Source organism: Macaca nemestrina, chromosome 4 (genome assembly GCF_043159975.1).
Source record: "Macaca nemestrina isolate mMacNem1 chromosome 4, mMacNem.hap1, whole genome shotgun sequence".
In the NCBI taxonomy this organism is placed as follows: Eukaryota; Metazoa; Chordata; class Mammalia; order Primates; family Cercopithecidae; genus Macaca; species Macaca nemestrina.
In genome coordinates, this window is record NC_092128.1 from 160,244,712 (window position 1) to 160,262,654 (window position 17,943).

General features: G+C 41.8%; 1 protein-coding gene across 4 annotated transcripts in view; it reads left to right on the plus strand.

Annotated features, from left to right (window-relative positions):
- The window catches only part of LOC105483478 (CXADR Ig-like cell adhesion molecule), a 115,202-nt gene that overhangs the window by 42,687 nt on the left and 54,572 nt on the right, over window positions 1-17,943 (plus strand). For all 4 annotated transcript variants that reach the window (XM_071095506.1, XM_011744378.3, XM_071095505.1 and 1 more), the window contains exons 2-6: window positions 191-357; window positions 5,252-5,456; window positions 12,458-12,613; window positions 14,540-14,662; window positions 15,202-15,340. In XM_071095506.1, the coding sequence (XP_070951607.1) occupies window positions 191-357; window positions 5,252-5,456; window positions 12,458-12,613; window positions 14,540-14,662; window positions 15,202-15,340 (790 nt within the window). The remainder of the gene's footprint in view (window positions 1-190; window positions 358-5,251; window positions 5,457-12,457; window positions 12,614-14,539; window positions 14,663-15,201; window positions 15,341-17,943) is intronic.

Consider the following 17,943-nt stretch of genomic DNA (forward strand, 5'->3'; position numbering starts at 1 on the left):
ACGTCATTCTACTTTTACAAAGGCACAAATTAAAAACTGCGCGTCTCTGAGTTTGGACTCCATTCCTCGGGACCCAAACCCTGTCCTGTATCCCTCGCATCAATGTGTTGCTTCTGAATGGCTGCAGGGCACTGTATGGGCTGTCAGCATAATAGCAAATGCTTAGTCCCATGTACATTTCTTTCTCTAGGTTTCACTAGAAGTTTGAGTATCACTACTCCTGAACAGATGATTGAAAAAGCCAAAGGGGAAACTGCCTATCTGCCATGCAAATTTACGCTTAGTCCCGAAGACCAGGGACCGCTGGACATCGAGTGGCTGATATCACCAGCTGATAATCAGAAGGTGGATCAAGTGGTAAGTTTGATATGTCCTTGCTCACTTAGCAGCTGTCTGTGCAACTATCTGATGTATCCATCATCTTGCCAGTCACATGGATGGGCTGCAGGGAGCTAGGAAGGAAGCCCCCTACTTCTCAGGCTTTGTGGTCTGCGTGAGGAAGGTAGTTGCTCTGGTGGAAATTGAGGACACATATGTAGTGGAGGGAAATGGATGATGAGTGACATAAGGTTACAGAAGAGGAAAAGGTTGCTGGAGTTCTTAGAGATTCTTCAGGGAAAAAGGAACTTTTGAAAGTTCTGACAATCTGGATTTGAGGCAGGGAATAGCAGAGGTCTAGATGGAGCAGGCGTGATGTTGAGACAGGAGTGTGTGTCGTGTTAGGAGATGGCACATAACTGTGCTTTGTTGTTAAACGTTAGAATTGAAACTTTTAAGTTTCACCCAAGGATTCTGTCAGCAGTAGAAGGGTCATTAGCTATGGTGTAGCAACTACATAGTGTGACAATCTATTTTCCTTATTTTTTCAAGTTAAATATCCTGTCCAATGAATTTCTTAAAAAACAAAAGTCTTTTTAAATTACTTTTTTTTACTTTGACTTTAACACTTCCCAGTGTAAAAATGAAGTCTCAGAGCAAAAAACAATCTATAAAATATTTAGTCTTAAATTTAAAAAATATCAAAGCATTGTTTTAGTATTTTTTTTCAAATCAAAGTAGTAAGAGTCTAATGTAGAAAGCTTGGAAAGCCAAAAATAGCACAGAGGAGGAACGAGGAACATGTTGCCTGATAATCTCATCTCCAAATATATGTCATGTTTTACCTTTTCTCTCTCTTTTTTTTTTTTTTTTTTTTTTTTTTTTTTTTTTTTTTTTGCGATGGAGTCTCACTGTCTCCCAGGCCGGAGGGCAGTGGCGCGATCTCGGCTCACTGCAAGCACCACCTCCCAGGTTCATGCCATTCTGCTGCCTCAGCCTCCCGAGTAGCTGGGACTACAGGCGCCCCCCACCTCGCCCGGCTAATTTTTTGTATTTTTAGTAGAGACGGGGTTCACCGTGTTAGCCAGGATGGTCTCGATCTCCTGACCTCGTGATCTGCCTCCCAAAGTGCTGGAATTACAGGCATGAGCCACCGCGCCTGGCCTATGTTTTACCTTTTCAGTGGTTCCAGAATACTTTACTTAGAATGTTGCATATTGGCTTTGACACATTTAATTTTTTTAAAAGTTAATAAATTATATTAGATCAGGGAGAGGAAAATAAGTCCAAATATTTAGGTAAACATAGTAATATATATATTTGGAAGAGAAATTTTGTTTTACTCATTTGTTGATGTGAAAGAAGGGGATATTTAAAAGTTACAAGTAACATTCTTCCATTTAATGGCTGAATCAGTGCAGTTAGGTAATTAATATTTTTGGCAAATCCAGTCAGTTTGCCCTTGATGTTTATGTTCAGGAAATAATTAAGGTGCTTTCCCAAGTTGTGAGTGACTAGAGCCACCCCCTCCAAGGATGTAACCTCTGCCCCGATTCTGTTACCAGAACTTCTTTCTGTTTCCCTGAGCAAAATAAATCGGGCCTGACTCATTGTATCTACTCAGCCTCCTTACCCTGTTCCCTGTCACTCTTACCTCCCCGTTCTCTCCCTTCTCTCTCTCTGTGGGGTTGCTGGCACCTAGAGTACAGGCTCCATCTGAGGTCCTGCAGTTCCCCGTTCCTGTGACAGTGCAGTGCCTGTCTCCCTTTAGAGCCCAGGACTCTGATCCTGTGCTTAAGATAGGGGAAGCCTAGGATGCGTATGGAGAGCATGGGTCTTCAGTGCTGCTGCTGAGTGAAGCTTGTGACAAGGTGCATGTAGAGACCGAGAGTGCTGTGCCCTGAGCCATTAGTGTGTCTGTTAATGGGAAGAAGACTCCAAGTGTTCCATGCTGAGTGAGAGGCACGGCTTTGCCGTCTACAGGAGTTGTAAGAGAAATGTGAAACTGGGACTTGACTCTGAGTGACCATTTCTGGGTTAAAAACCTAGCTTCTAACCTAAAAACACTGTCACATCAGACCAAAAGAAAGGTAGAAGGGTTAGGAAGAGATGGATGCGGAAGAGGATGCATACATAGAATTTAGGCTACATATGCTAACTGAGCCCCTATTTTAATATATTTCAGCTAGTAGACAGAATGGTTAAAAACTGGGAATTGGAGGACTGAGCTGGAGAAATTTGCATTCTTATTCCTTGTGTGATCTCTATAGTCAGCGGTTACTGTAAACTGCGTGCTTGGGCAGTGTTTTATATACTTTAATTGTATATACTTAAGCCGTAAAACAACATAGTAAGGTGAGAATTATTATATGTATGGCAAGGAGGAAACAGAGGCCCAGAGATTCTCATGCCCAGAGTCACGTAGCTAGCAACAAATGCAGTTGGGATTTGAACCCAGGTCCCTCTGACTCTCACAGCTGCTCTGTTGCTCTGTTATCCTTTGTGCTGTCCCGTGCTGCCTCCCGTGTTTCATAAACCTGTTTCCTCGTGTGTAAAGTAGGAACAGATATACCTAGCATCTCAGGGTCGTTATAAAAATTCAGCAAAATACTATATGCACAAGCATTCTGTAAGCTTGTAAATGATATTGAAATGATAATCATGTCCTGTGCCAAGTTAAATGGATCTGGTTTGCATCTTTGTTGTGCAAACGCTGATCAGTGAGAGCCACTGCTTTCCTCAGCCTAAATGTCAATGTGGACATTGCCATCATCCTTGCAGGGTTGTGAAGGGGAATCAGTGAAGACATGTAAAATTGCGTGGTAAATTTCCCATTCCTTAACTGATGTTTATAACGTCATTTTCCGGGAAGACACTAAGCTAGCTTATAAAATAACCAACAGTGGGAATGCATCTTATTTCTCAAGCCCCCCTTAAAAGGCTACTAAGGTGTGTGTGGAGCTTAACGAGCTACTGGAAGTACAATAGATCGAACTCTACGACCTTTAGAGTTAGATTCCACAGGCAAATTATGATAAGCCTTTTAATCAAAGGAAATTAATCAAAGGAAGATAGAGTAGCCACATTTGTGGAGTCGTCAGTGTTGCTGTTGACAAGTGGATGTGTCAAGAAGATTGAGCAAATAAAGTAATGGCTTGTGTTTACAGAGTAAGTCAGCTGTGGACCCTTCAACTCTTTCTTTTATTTACTTAGCAGACTGGTATTGAGCGCAACCTAGATACAGACAGTTTGTATATAAATAAAAGATCTAGCCGGGCATGGTGGCTCATGCCTGTAGTCCCAGCACTTTGGGAGGCCAAGGCAGGCGTATCACAATGTCAGGAGTTCGAGACCAACCAGGCCAGTGTGGTAAAACCCCGTCTCTACTGAAAATACAAAAGTTAGCAGGCGTGATGGTGGGCATTTGTAGTCCCAGCTCCTCGGGAGGCTGAGGCAGGAGAATTGCTTTAATCCAGGAGGTGGAGGTTGCAGTGAGCTGAGATCGTACCACTGCACTCCTGCCTGGGTGACAGAGCAATACTCTGTCTCAAAAAAAAAAAAGATCTTTGGTGGATTGGGGTGGGGTCAGTGTGGTTGGGAAGGAGATAATTCAGAAGAGAACCCAAGTTCCTCCACTCAAGAAGTTTCTGCAGAATAAACCTGGAAAACAGTATTCTTAGATGACATTTATTCTGATTATACTACCTATAATTAGCACTCAGGTAAAAGAGATTATTTGCAGGATACAGGTCATAGTTGTGTTTCCTGATTATTATTTGAGTTTTGGCATCACTGCTCTTTGGCCCATGGGTCTCATGACCAGAGTGAAGAGATTTCATTAGCAAAAAAGAAAAATTATAAAATGTGTTAAATTAATGTTAGAGATCGTTAGAGAATACTACTACAGTTCTCTTCCAAGAAAATATTACAAACACAGATTTTATTTTCCCTTTAAAGCATCCAGCCTTTAGTAGTTGCCTTCAAAGGCTATAAGTGTGGTTCAGAAAACTCAGTGGATTCGGCAAGGGTCTTTGCTTTAGTTACAGAAGATTCATTCAAAGGACTTGTTAACCTGGGTACACATATCTTAAGAGGTTTATTTTATGATTTTATCTGTTAGAGTCTAGAACCCTCAAGTAACTCCAGCTGAGTATTAAGACCCAACTAAGTTATCTTTTTGTTAGATTCCACAGGCAAATTATGATAAGCCTTTTGTGGGGGCAGGGGGCAGTAGGTACTTGATTTTGTTACACTTGGTTGGCAAACTACTGCCTCAGAGGCAGTTGAAAAATAGAGTATGTAAGAATGAGCAGGCCAGGCACGGTGACTCACACCTATAATCATAGCACTTTGGGAAGCCGAGGTGGGTGGATCACTTGAGTCAATCACTTGACCAGCCTGGTCAACATGGTGAAATCCCATCTCTACTAAAAATACAAAAATTAGTTGGCTGTGGTGGCACGTGCCTGTATAGTCTCAGCTACTGGGGAGGCAGAGGTGAGAGAATTGCTTGAACCCAGGAGGTGGAGGGAGCCGAGATCGCACCATTGCACTCCAGCCTGGGCCACAGACTCAGACTCCATCTCAAAAGGGGAAAAAAAAAACAAACCAATGAGCACATCTGTGTTCTTGCCCGATCGTACTAAACTGCTGTCTAGGCCAGTGGAGGGCTTTGCTATTTTATCATGTTGGGTCTTGGTTTCCAGGTTAAAAACGGAAGTCTGGGACTATACCCAAGGATCACGTTGATTCCATATTCTCGTTCTGTGGTTTGGATAGTTTTAGGTTTCCCCATAATATTGTGTTCTTTTTCTCTTTTTCTGCTGGGGGGCAGGGGTTCTGTAGCAGCAGGTGTATCCAGGGCTTCTTTAAGAGACAGTTTTTTTTGTTGTGTGTTTGATTTTCTGCCTGTCTAATTTTGGCTTTCTTTTAGATTATTTTATATTCTGGAGACAAAATTTATGATGACTACTATCCAGATCTGAAAGGACGAGTACATTTTACGAGTAATGATCTCAAATCTGGTGATGCATCCATAAATGTAACGAATTTACAGCTGTCAGATATTGGCACGTACCAGTGCAAAGTGAAAAAAGCTCCTGGTGTTGCAAATAAGAAGATTCAGCTGGTAGTTCTTGGTAAGTTATTTTTATTTGCGTTAATGGGTTACTGAGTAAGAGGATGATTAGTCATAGTACCGTAGTAGCAGCATTTGTAGAAGACAAAGCTTAATTTTTTAGAATAACAATTTTAAACACTTGACGTTCTTCTGTGTTGGATAGCGTCAAGTATAAAACTAGCTTTTGGTTTTGGATAGGAAAAGAAAGAAGTGATCAACTTTGTGGAATTCATAAGAGTTTGAAAATAAGTGAGGAGTACTGTGGTATGGAGGAAGAACCCTAAGCCAGGAGTTAGGAGATCTCGGGTTTCTGCCTTGTCCTCAGAATTTGCCCTGAGAATTACGTAGAACCATGTTTCTATGATGAATAATTTAAGCATTTAGAATGAAGGTGAAGAAATATGGAAGAAGGAATACTGAATTCAAGTAAGGCCATTAGACCACATAGTTATTTAAGCTTCTTGGGATCTCTGTTTTTCATCATTAAAGTGAAGAGCTGAGACATTCACTGTGATACCTTATAGCCCTCTCTGTAATAGTTAAGAGGGAGATAGTGTAAACTGCTTTGTAAGCTGTCAAAGACTACAGAGTTTATTATCCTTCTCTAGATTCTGTGATAATGTCTGCAAGCACTCTTAATCCCTTCAAATTGAGAAACTGAAAGGTGATAGTTCATAAATATACTTCTAAAACCATATCGTGATAAGCTTTACACAAAATGTACAGTGGCTACCATGTAGAAAAACATAGCTGTCTAGCTTTCTATTTTATGACAGTAAATTCCCCTGTTCTCATGTTTTAGGGGACACTTGGGGGTTGACTTTCATAGGAAAAGCTGATTGCTAGAATTGTCTAGCATGACTGGAAATAACTGATCAGGGCAGGCCTCCCACATCAACATTTACCTCATTCCTTCTGTTTAGAGAACTGATTAGGGCTAGGGTAGAATATTCTGAAGAATACTCTTTATTTTTATTTTATTTTATTTGAGATGGAGTCTTGCTCTGTTGCCCAGGCTAGAGTGCAGTGGCACAATCTCTGCTCACTACAGCCTCTGCTTCCCGGGTTCAAGTGATTCTCCTGCCTCAGCCACCTAGGTATCTGGGATTACAGGCATGCACCACCATGCCTGGCTAATTCTTGTATTTTTAGTAGAGACAGGGTTTCACCATGTTGGCCAGGCTGGTCTCAAACTCCTGACCTCAGGTGAACCACCCACCTTGGCCACCCAGAGTGCTGAGATTACAAGAATACTCTTTAGAAGAGCAATGTTCGAGATGACTTGGGCACCCAACACTTAACCACTCCTCCTACAAGTAGACCCAGCGCTTAACTCTTACTGCTAGAGACTAGGAACACGAGTGGGGCTTTTTGTGTACCTTCATGGCAAATTCATGGGTTATCTTGGTAGATAGGATTTGCTGGCAGCATCATTGAATGGGGACCTGAAGGGGTCCTGGTGAAATGCATCATTCTGAATTGCACTAGCTAAAAATGTTTCTTGTGGTGTAAAAGTAAGTCAATCTGAAAAAGGAACCAGGATAAAGGAATATGGTAATGTTGGAAATTTGAATGTTCTGTGTCTTCATTGAGTTAACATGGAGTAACTTTTCTTTTTCGTAAATGTGTAAGCAAGTGAAAGATGAACACCTGGTCTGAATTCTTATCACAGACCCAGGAATTCCTGAGATCATAGCCCCGACTATACTTTCTTCCAACACTGCTCTCTAGGAAGTATTGAGTTGGAAAATGTATACGGAATATTAAGGGGTTCATGATATACGAAGCAGAAGATGTGTGATTATCAGAATGATTTATTGTGAAACCCCTATATGCTGGGACAGGTACACTGGTATAATGGGGTTGGCACATATTCCCAGAAGAGTTGTGGACAGGCGTGTGTGTGTGTTTGTGTATTGTCTGGATCCTGTGGGACCAGATTCAGGGTCACATTTGCAGTTCTCAGCCGAAGAGACCATTACAGCATGCAGCAGAACATTTCCCAAAAGGAACCTGAGTTGGGTGGCAGGGATGGCCCATAATGTGGTCTCAGTTCACTCATGGCAGGATCTGTGACTGCCCAGCCGTAGGAGTGGCCTTTTTATATTGAACTTTGAACCCCAGCGTGTCCTAAGAATGGGAAAGTGGGAAGCACTGACATAGTTCACCCTGAGTTACTCCTCAGGAGAATTTCTTAGCCCAGTGAGCCTTGAATTCAAACCAGGGAGGGAAGGAGGGGATAAACTGGGGATGAGAGGAGAAAGCAGGGAAGTGATTGTCGAAGAGAAGTAGGGATGGCTGGTACTCTGATCTGGACAAGATTGTGTCGGAGCCAGATAATTTCTTGTAGCTCTTTCTTCCATGTTTTTAGATGAGTCATGACTGCTGCTGGGAGAAACCACCAGAATTGTATTCTCTTGAAGGTAAAAATTGGATTGAAGCTTATCTGTTAGTTTTGCCTGGAAATTCTGCCTGGATTATCTGGGGCGAAAGATAAGATGAAGTGCCCTCTAGTGACCCAACTAAGTGGTGGTCCCTGGAGCTGGTTTGATTCACTGATGGTGGCTCTGCCTAGTGCTTTGGTTCTTTTGTGGGAAATCTGAAGTAGTTGCCATCATGGCATTCACAGGGTAATGACAGTTCATTCATTGAGCTTCTGTGTTATGTGGCCATTAGCCCAGAGAGATGACTGTTAGTCGTCTGGATGTGAGGGGCAGCATGTTGCTGTAGCTGTAGCTTGCTCCGTTGCCATGCCTGCCTTGCTCTTTCAGACACAGCAGAAGCTCATGTGGATGCGGCTCAGTAAAGAAGTGGAAGTGGGAAATAACAAAGATAATTGATAGAAGGTTACTGTTGTGGCCACCTATCACGGGCACCTTCCCCTGGAGCTCTGAAAGGGCCTGTTTATTGAAACCTTTTGGTATAAAGAGACAGTTGTTTTGAAGAGCAGAACATGCACAGTAAACAATTCCTGGACATATATGGTATACTCCCACTGCACCATGCCACCAGATCACAGTGGCAACAGCAAGTGTAGTGGCTCCGTCATCACTGGCCTTAAAGGTCTTAAGGGATTTGCAAACCATTGATACAGGGCACGGCCCCTCACTACTTTTTATTTCGAAATAATTTTTAGTTTTGTAGAAAAGTTGCAAAAATATGAGGAAGTTTCTGAGAGTGGACCCATCATCTAATTTCCCCTAATGTTAACATCTTACAAAATCATATTATAATCATCAAAACCAAGAAATTATCATTGATACAATACTGTTAACTAAATTACAGACCCAGTTTGAATTTAGCTGTTTTCCAGTAATGTCCTTTTTGTACTAGGATTGCATCTGGAATCCACATTGCATTTATATCTCCTTAATCTCCTCCAGTCACGTCCGGGGGCACATGATGTCATGTCTTATTGTTAATCATGATCACTTGGTTTAGGTTTTATCTGATGGGCTTCTTCACTCTAGAGTTATTATTTTTCCCTCTGTAATTAAAAAATGTCTTGGGGGAGCTACTTCGAGACCATGCAAATATGTTGTTTCTCATTTAACTTTTGCCTGTCGATTTTAGCATCTATTGATAGATTTTGCCTGGAGTCAGGGCATTTTGAACTCATCAGAAATTGTATTTCTTGGAAAGATGACATCATGATAAAAGTATCCCCTGTCTCATGTAGGGATTTAGAGAGTATTTCCAGTAGACTGGTGTAGCCACTAGCCTGGAAAGATGATGAAGTAATACATGTATGGAGCAGAGCATTACTAAATTGGTGGGATACCGTGTCCAGCTACAACTCGATGGTCACATACCCTTATCTGAGAAGGACTGTTGGTTGTGTTAGTGATCATGGAGGCAGATGTTCTGCGGACAATGACCAGTATGTGGGAAGCGCAGACCAAAGAAACATTTAGGGGACAAGACTTTATTGGTGCTCTCTTTGTGGTTTTCTTCTGTTCCAGCAGAGTACCATGGGTTAAGAATTAATCTTCCTCATAGTATGATGGTTGGATGTTGTCATGTAAAAGACTTGTACTTTCTCTTCCCAGTGGAAAGTAGGTAGGTCGTTCCAAAGTGTCATTCAGAAACCTGCGTTGTTAGAATCTTGTTTTATTGTGGATGGGTTGTAGTGAGGCCCTGAATTTCCCAGCAGCAGTTTTAAATAAACTATCCGTTATTAGATATGTTTAGCTTGCTGGTTATATGGGAGAAAATGGGTATAGAAAGGGTGAGGGTTAGAGTTAGAATACCATATTACCCATAGATGTTTGATGCACAAAGCATTGCATCAGTTACTTATTTGCTGGTAATTTATTCTAATAAAGGATTTATTGGTAGTTTGAAGAAATGGAAGAGAACAAGGCTCATTTCATTGAAGACTCCCAGGATGAATTAATTTGCAAAACTTATTTAAAAGTCCAATTGATGTAGTCTCCAGAGCACCTGGTCAGATTGCTTGGAAAAATCAACAGTGCAGTTAAATATGTGTTGACCCTTATTTTAAAAATGTAACTAGTAGCGGCCGGGCGCGGTGGCTCAAGCCTGTAATCCCAGCACTTTGGGAGGCCGAGACGGGCGGATCACGAGGTCAGGAGATCGAGACCTCCTGGCTGACACGGTGAAACCCCGTCTCTACTAAAAAAAAAATACAAAAAACTAGCCGGGCGAGGTGGCGGGCACCTGTAGTCCCAGCTACTCAGGAGGCTGAGCCAGGAGAATGGCGTGAACCCGGGAGGCAGAGCTTGCAGTGAGCCGAGATCTGGCCACTGCACTCCAGCCTGGGCGGCAGAGCGAGACTCCGTCTCAAAAAAAAAAAAAAAATGTAACTAGTAGCAGATGAAGGGGAATACAATTAAATTTGTTAAGGAGCTACTAAGAAGGAGTAAGGTCATGGTTGACAACCTTAGTTGAAGATACCCCACTGAATATGACAAATCGTGTTGAGCCAGTTTTGGGAAACAATTTGACAATTTCTTACAGTGTTAAAATATGTACAGTCACCATATGATCCAGCAGTTACTAAGACAAAGGAAAGCATACGCCAGTGTTCACATGAGTGTTCAAGCGGCGTTGTTCATACTGCAAAACTGTAAAATGCATTTGCCTTTATTCATAGTAGTAAAAGAATAAAAACCCATTCATAACTGAAAAGATGAAAATCAGCTTAAACTAAAAAAGAAAAAAACAGTCTTGACATTTATCAGCCAGAAAGACAGATACAGATTAAAGTCAGCCACAGAGTTTATAGAAAACATTGTGTCTCGCAAAGATGTAGAGCAGTGGTAAAGCATAGACTATTGCTGTCTTCCGAATGTTGCCCCCAGACCCACACTGCACTGCCCATCCTTTACTGGAATACTCAGTTACTAAATGGCCCCGCCTCCTCACAGCTCTCACTTCCTGTTTAATCCGCATTTTTCCTAATCTCAAAAACAACTGATTGAGAGCTGATGGCTACTTCCTTAGAACCTCCTCAGAATCCTTCAGCATCCCTGCTCTTGTCCAGTGGCATTCCCTGGTTCCTCATAATGCGTTCCTCTCTGGCCAATCTGATTTTGATAGACTCCATACTCCTTGTCGGTTTGGCTAACTAGGCTTTAACAGTAGCCCCAAACTGGAAACACAATCTTCATTAACAGGTGACTGGATAAGCAAACTTGTGTTATAGTCATTCATTGAAATACTAAAATAGCTATATATACAATAACGTGGCTCAGTCTCAGAAATGTTATGCTGAATAAAAGAAGACAAAAAAGTACCTACTGTAGTATTCTATTCATGGGATTCCAGAAGAAGAACTAATCTACGGTGGTAGAAATCTGATCAGTGGCTGCCTGGGTCTGGCGTTTTGGAGTCACATCTATTGTAACCAGCACGAGGGAACTTTCTTGGGAGAGGGTTGGAGTGATGCTTAATGGATATAGAAACATTTATTAGAAGTAATCAACCCACATGATTAACATGTTAACTTTATTGTGTGAATATGATATCTTATTAAAGTTCAGCAGAGGAGTATGCAGTGCCAGGGTGTTAATCCACCAGGACTGGGGTGAGCTGTTGCAGGTAATGGAGTTAGTAGCTGTTCTAAACAGTTACCCAGGAATACCTGGAATATAACCTCAGATTTCCTTTTTTAAAAAATTATTAAATATTCTTTTTTACACATGAATTTCCAGGCTGTGAATATCTTTGATTCAAGGTCTGGTTCTGTCACCTAGGCTGGAGTGCAGTGATGTGATCAGAGCTTCACTGCAGCCTCTAAATCCTGGTCTCAAGCCATCCTCCTACTCCAGCCTCCTGAGTAGCTAGGACCACAGGCACACATCACCACACTCAGCTAATTCTTTGAAGTTTTTATAATGACAGAGTCTCGCTGTGTTATCCAGGCTGGTCTCAAACTCCTGACCTCAAGTGATCCCCCCACTGCCTTGGCCTCCCAAAGTGCTGGGATTGCACTATGCCCAGCCCAGGTTTTCTTTTTTGTAGCCTGCTCTTTGGATGGATTTGAGTTGATGTAAATGCAGAATGCTAGTTGTTCCTTGCTACAGTAAGTGTCAGTATTGTTGATTATAAACTGCCTGATTGTCGGGGCTATGGCACCTAGAGGGTTGTGACTTGGTACGGACTGTCAGAGGGCTACATGTCAAGCATGGGGAAGAATAGCTGAGGAATGGAAGGGGGAGCTTCCTTGAGTCTCAAGTGGTCTTGCCGAAAAAAGCAAGTGCATCATTCTTGCTTTTTTTCAGGTGTGCCCCATGAAATGGACAGGCACCGAGCTATGCCTGAGATATTGCCGTATCTACTAATGCAGTGGCTGCTTGTGTGAGCTTATTCTTTGCTGTTTTGTGTCAGATAAAGCTGAATAAACTGATGTTGATCACTTACTGTGGTCTTTCATTCTTTTGTGAATTCTGAACCCAGAACCAACTGATAATGAGTCAGTGGTTGTGTACAATGCTGTATTCGTAAAACTTAAGTTCCATTCTTTTATGTAAATTTGTAATTCATTTTCTTTTTCAGTGAAGCCTTCAGGTACAAGATGTTACGTTGATGGATCAGAAGAAATTGGAAGTGACTTTAAGCTAAAATGTGAACCAAAAGAAGGTTCACTTCCATTACAGTATGAGTGGCAAAAATTGTCTGACTCACAGAAAATGCCCACTTCGTGGTTAGCAGGTACTGCTGATAATAGTATTTGTAGCAGGTGCCATTGATTGGACTAAAATCTAGTAGGGGGTGTGTGTGTGATTTGAGATAGGGCCTTGCTGTGTCGCCCAGGCTCACTGCAATCACTGCTCACTGCAGCTTCGACCTCCTAGGCTCAAGTCGTCCTCCCACCTCAGCCTCCCAAGTAGCTGGAACTAGAGGTGCATGCCATCACACCCCGCTAAGTTTTAAAAAAAAAATTGTAGAGGCAGGATCTCCCTGTGTTGCCTGTGCTGGTCTCAAACTCCTGGGCTCAAGGAATCCTCTTTCCTTGGCCTCCCAAAGTGCTGGGATTACAGGCATGAGCCTAGGCATATATATCTCAGATTATATATTTCCGATTCCCACCTGCTTATATATTTCAGATTCCCAAATGCTTGCTTTCCCCTTTCTACATAGAGTAAACAGGATTTCCATGGGAATTATTCAGGGTTTTATAATATCAATTTAGTGTCATATATTATAAAGGAAGAGCTATTCTATGATTTCATTTTTTAGGGTTTTTTTTTTTTTTTTTTTTGAGACGGAATCTCACTCTGTCGCCCAGGTTGGAGTGCAGTGGCCGGATCTCAGCTCACTGCAAGCTCCACCTCCCAGGTTTACGCCATTCTCCTGCCTCAGCCTCCTGAGTAGCTGGGACTACAGGCGCCTGCCACCTCGCCCGGCTAGTTTTTTGTATTTTTAGTAGAGACGGGGTTTCACCGTGTCAGCCAGGATGGTCTCGATCTCCTGACCTCGTGATCAGCCCGTCTCGGCCTCCCAAAGTGCTGGGATTACAGGCTTGAGCCACCGCGCCCGGCCTTTTTAGGGTATTATAATTAGTTACTTTGGTGGTTTTTTTTTTTTTTTTTTTTTTTTTTTTGAGACAAGGGGTCTCGCTCTGTCACCTAGGCTGGAGTGCAGTGGCAGGATCTTGGCTCCCTGCAGTCTTCACCTCCCAGGCTCCAATGATCCTCCCACTTCAGCCTCCTGAGTAGCTGAGACTACAGGACTGCGTCACCATACCCTGCTAATTTTTGTATTTTTTGTAGAGATGGAGTTTCTCCATGTTGCCCACACTGGTCTCAACCTCCTGGGCTCAAGCTCTCTTCCCCCCACAGCCTCCCAGAGTATAAGCGTGAGCCATTGTGCCTGGCCAATTTCTTTTTTTAATTGATGAGAAATGTTCATGATTATAACTTAGATAGTGGCTAAAGTAGAGTAAGAGTTGGATCTTTAGTGCTTCGACTAGATTTAAAATATAGTAATTTACCCATGGCTTGTCTATAAATTAAAAGCAAACCCATGTGACACTAACTAGAAAGTTACAAATTGGCCAAATCTGTTCACCCATTTGTTACAATTGACTTCCTAGTTCAAACTGATTAGGAGGCTCCACCCCACCATCCACTGCATCCTGGTCTTTAGTAGGTTTTCTCTCTGCCTCTATTTTTTTCAAACTAAGAGACCAATCTGGGAGTCGTCTTCTGACTTCCTTTTGTATGTTTCTTCCATCTAGGGGGGAATAAAATAGGTTTTGTATGTTTTCCTGCTGCATGAGAGATCCTCTGTGGGATGCCATAGTGTTTGTAGTCTGATGTACCCCAAGATGGGTTTGCAGCAGCTACACAGTGGACCAACACGCCTGCTCCAGCCGAGGCTCTGTGGTGCAGGGGGTCATGGCTACTTTCGCCTTGATACACATGAACTGGAAGCATGATTGTTTGAATTCTGGAAACATCTGTGCCAGTTTGTTTGCATCCAGTCTTGGTCTGTCTTGCCAGTTTGTTTGCATCCAGTCTTGGTCTGTCTTGCTTTTAACTGGATTGCCAAATTTGATAAGGGCTACATTTACTGACACCTGATAACAGTATGTACTGTAAAAATGAGTTTGTTTTCTTTTTCCTCCTTCCATAGAAATGACGTTATCTGTTATATCTGTTAAAAATGCCTCTTCTGAGTACTCTGGGACATACAGCTGTACAGTCAGAAACAGAGTGGGCTCCGATCAGTGCCTGTTGCGCCTAAACGTTGTCCCTCGTAAGTATCTTCTTTCTGTTATGGTTTTGTTTCTGTTATCTTTATACCACCTCCTTTAGTTCCATCAGCAAATGTATATTAAGGGCAAGGGGACGCTGACTTTGATCAGAACACTGTGGTTTGATTATTAGCTTTTCTAGAAAAATATATTTTATTAAAAAAACTTCATAATTGCAATGATATATTAAGAAGGTAAGAGTTGTCAAATCAACCCTTGTACCATGTTTAGCTATTATGATGAGTAGCTTAGAACACTCTTTATGTGTTAACCAAGATAGCTTTGAATATTAAAATCTTTCAGACAGGTTTTATCATTTTAATGCTTGAAACAGATTATACAGTTCAGAAGACAGTTCTTTTCATGAATTTTTTCCCCGGATCAAAAAGACGAAATAATTTGTCTCTTAAAGTTAATACATGTGATGAAATCAATCAAAAAATGTGTAGCCTAGCTTCAATATCTATACGTGTGTGTGTGTGTGTGTGTGTATATATATATATATATATTTTTTTTTTACTATTAATTCTTCTTATTTTAGCTTCAAATAAAGCTGGACTAATTGCAGGAGCCATTATAGGAACTTTGCTTGCTCTAGTGCTCATTGGTCTTATCATCTTTTGCTGTCATAAAAAGCGCAGAGAAGAAAAATATGAAAAGGAAGTTCATCACGATATCAGGTAATTAAGTGAGACAGGAGTTGACTGATGTATACCAAACATATGTCATGTCTCTAAAGCATTAGTTCTCTTATTAACCACCCGAAGCATCTTTCTTAGGAGGAGGGATAAAGCTTTGGCCCCGTTTTTCTCAATACATTTGAAAGCATTTACTTTTAACTCCAAGTGCAGGGCTCCAACCACCATTCATCGTGCCCCGCTCCCCAACCTTCTTGTACCCCATTTTAAGAGCCACTGCGAAATGATTAGCTCAAGACTGCCTGCCTTTTTGAAAAGAATTCCCACCTGCAGTGGGAGGGATGAAGCCTTCAAAAAATAAAGCGGATATTGAGGTTTGGGAAAAAAAAAAATCTGACCTGATTGTATCAGGTAATTTGGTAGTTTGTAGAAAGATTGGTAGTATAATTTTTATTTTCCTTAAATATTATAAATCAGAAGGTCGTAACGAGAAGTGTGCATATTCGATAATAGAACTTTAGAAAGTAGTAACACATGACTTCACACCCTAGAAATTGACATTTGGTAGATCTGGGGTGGGGTCTGGACACTTGTGCAGGGACACTTCAGAGCTATTGTGGGTTTAGTTCCAGACCACCGCAGTAAATCACATGAATATGTTTTTCCGGTGCACAAAAGGTTATGTTTATACTATATTATAGTCTAAAGTGTGCCGTAGCATTATGTCTAAAAAAGCAGTGTAGATACCCCAATTAAAAAAGACTTTATTGCTAAAAAATGCTAATGATTGAGCCTTCCGTGAGTCCTAATCTCCGCTGGTGGAAGGTCTTGCCTCGGTGTTGATGGCTGGTGGCTGATCAGGATGCTAGTTACTTAAGGTTGGAGTGGCTATGGCAATTTCTTTCTTTCTGTGGTGGTTGGGTTTTTCTCTTGTTTGTCTGTTTTCCGAGACAAGGTCTCGTTCTCTGTTGCCCAGGCTGGAGTGGAGTGGTGCAGTTCATGGCCCACTGCAACCTCTGCCCCCTGGGTTCAGGTGAGCCTCCCACCTCAGCTTACCGAGTAGCTGGGACTGCAGGCATGAGCCACCACACCTGACTAATTCTTGTAGTTTTTGTAGAGATGGGGTTTCACCATGTTGCCAAGGCTGGTCTCCAACTCCTGGGCTGCATTAGCTCCTACCAAGAATGTCAACCTGTCCTTTAAAGCTTTGAAGCCAGACACTGACATCTTCAGCCATTAAAGGCCTAGATGGTGTCTTCTTCCAGTAGAAGTCTGTTTTGTCTCTATTGAAAATCTGTTACTTAGTGTAGTTACCTTCATCAACGCTCTTTTAACTAGATCCTCTGAATAACCTTTCTGTTGCTTCAGTTTGTATTCTTATGTTATGGAAATGACCTTTTCCCCTAATCTCATTAACCCACCTCTGCTAGCTTCCAGCTTTCTTTCTGCAACTGCCTTAGCTCTCTCAGCCTTGATAGAATTGAAGAGAGTTAGGGCCTTGCTCTGGATTGGGCTTTGGTGTAAGGGAATGTTGTGACTATTTTGATCCTCTATCCAGACCACTAAACTTTCTCCATATCAGCAATAAGACTGTTTCGCTTTCTTACCATTCACGTGTTCACTGGAGTAACACTTTGACTTGACTTTAAGAACTTTTTCTTTGCATTTACAATTTGGCTTGGCTGTTTGGTGCAAGAGACTAGCTTTCAGCCAGTCTCACTAAGGTTGATTATTTCTGGGTTTGATTTAAAGAGAGCCCTGCTGGTGATTGCTTGGGTCCAGGAGTTTGAGCTTGCAGTGAGCTATGATCGCACCACTGCACCCTAGCCTGGTTGACAGATCGAGACTGTCTCAAAATAAATAAAAGTTTTCTAAAAAGTAGAACTATGATAACTATTCCTTTTACTTGAACACTTAGAGGTCATTATAGGGTTATTAAGTGGCCTAATTTCAATATTATTGTGTCTCAGGGAATAGGGAGGCCTGAGGGAGGGGTGAGAGAATCGGGGGGTGGTTGGAGGAGATGGCCAGAACACACACAACATTTATTAAGTTTGCTGTCTTATATGGGCATAGTTCATGCTGCCCCAAAACAAATTAAAATAGTAACATCAAAGATCACTGATCACAGATCACCCTAACAGGTATGATTATGAGAAAGTTTTAACTGTTGTGAAAGTTTCCAAAACGCAACACAGACATGAAGTGAGCAGATGCTGTTGGAAAAATGGTACAGGTACATTTGCTTGACACAAGGGTACCACACACCTGCAATTTGTTTAAAAAAAAAAAACATGCCATAAGTATCTATGAAGTGTGATAAAAGCAAGGCACAATGAAACGAGTACGCCTGTATTTTTTAAATGCACCAAAGATAACTCAGATACACAGTTATTCTTCGGTATCCATGGAGGACCTCCTGCAGATACCAAAATCCAAGGATGCTCAAGTCCCTGATATAAAATGGCGGCCAGGCGCAGTGACTCACGCCTGTAATCCCAGGACTTCGGGAGGCCAAGATGGGAGGATCATTTGAGCCCAGGAGTTCAAGACACCAACCTGAGCAAGATGGCAAGAACCTCTCTCTATTTAAAAAAAAAGAAAAAGAAAAAGAAAAAGATACAAAATGGCGTACTGTTTGTATA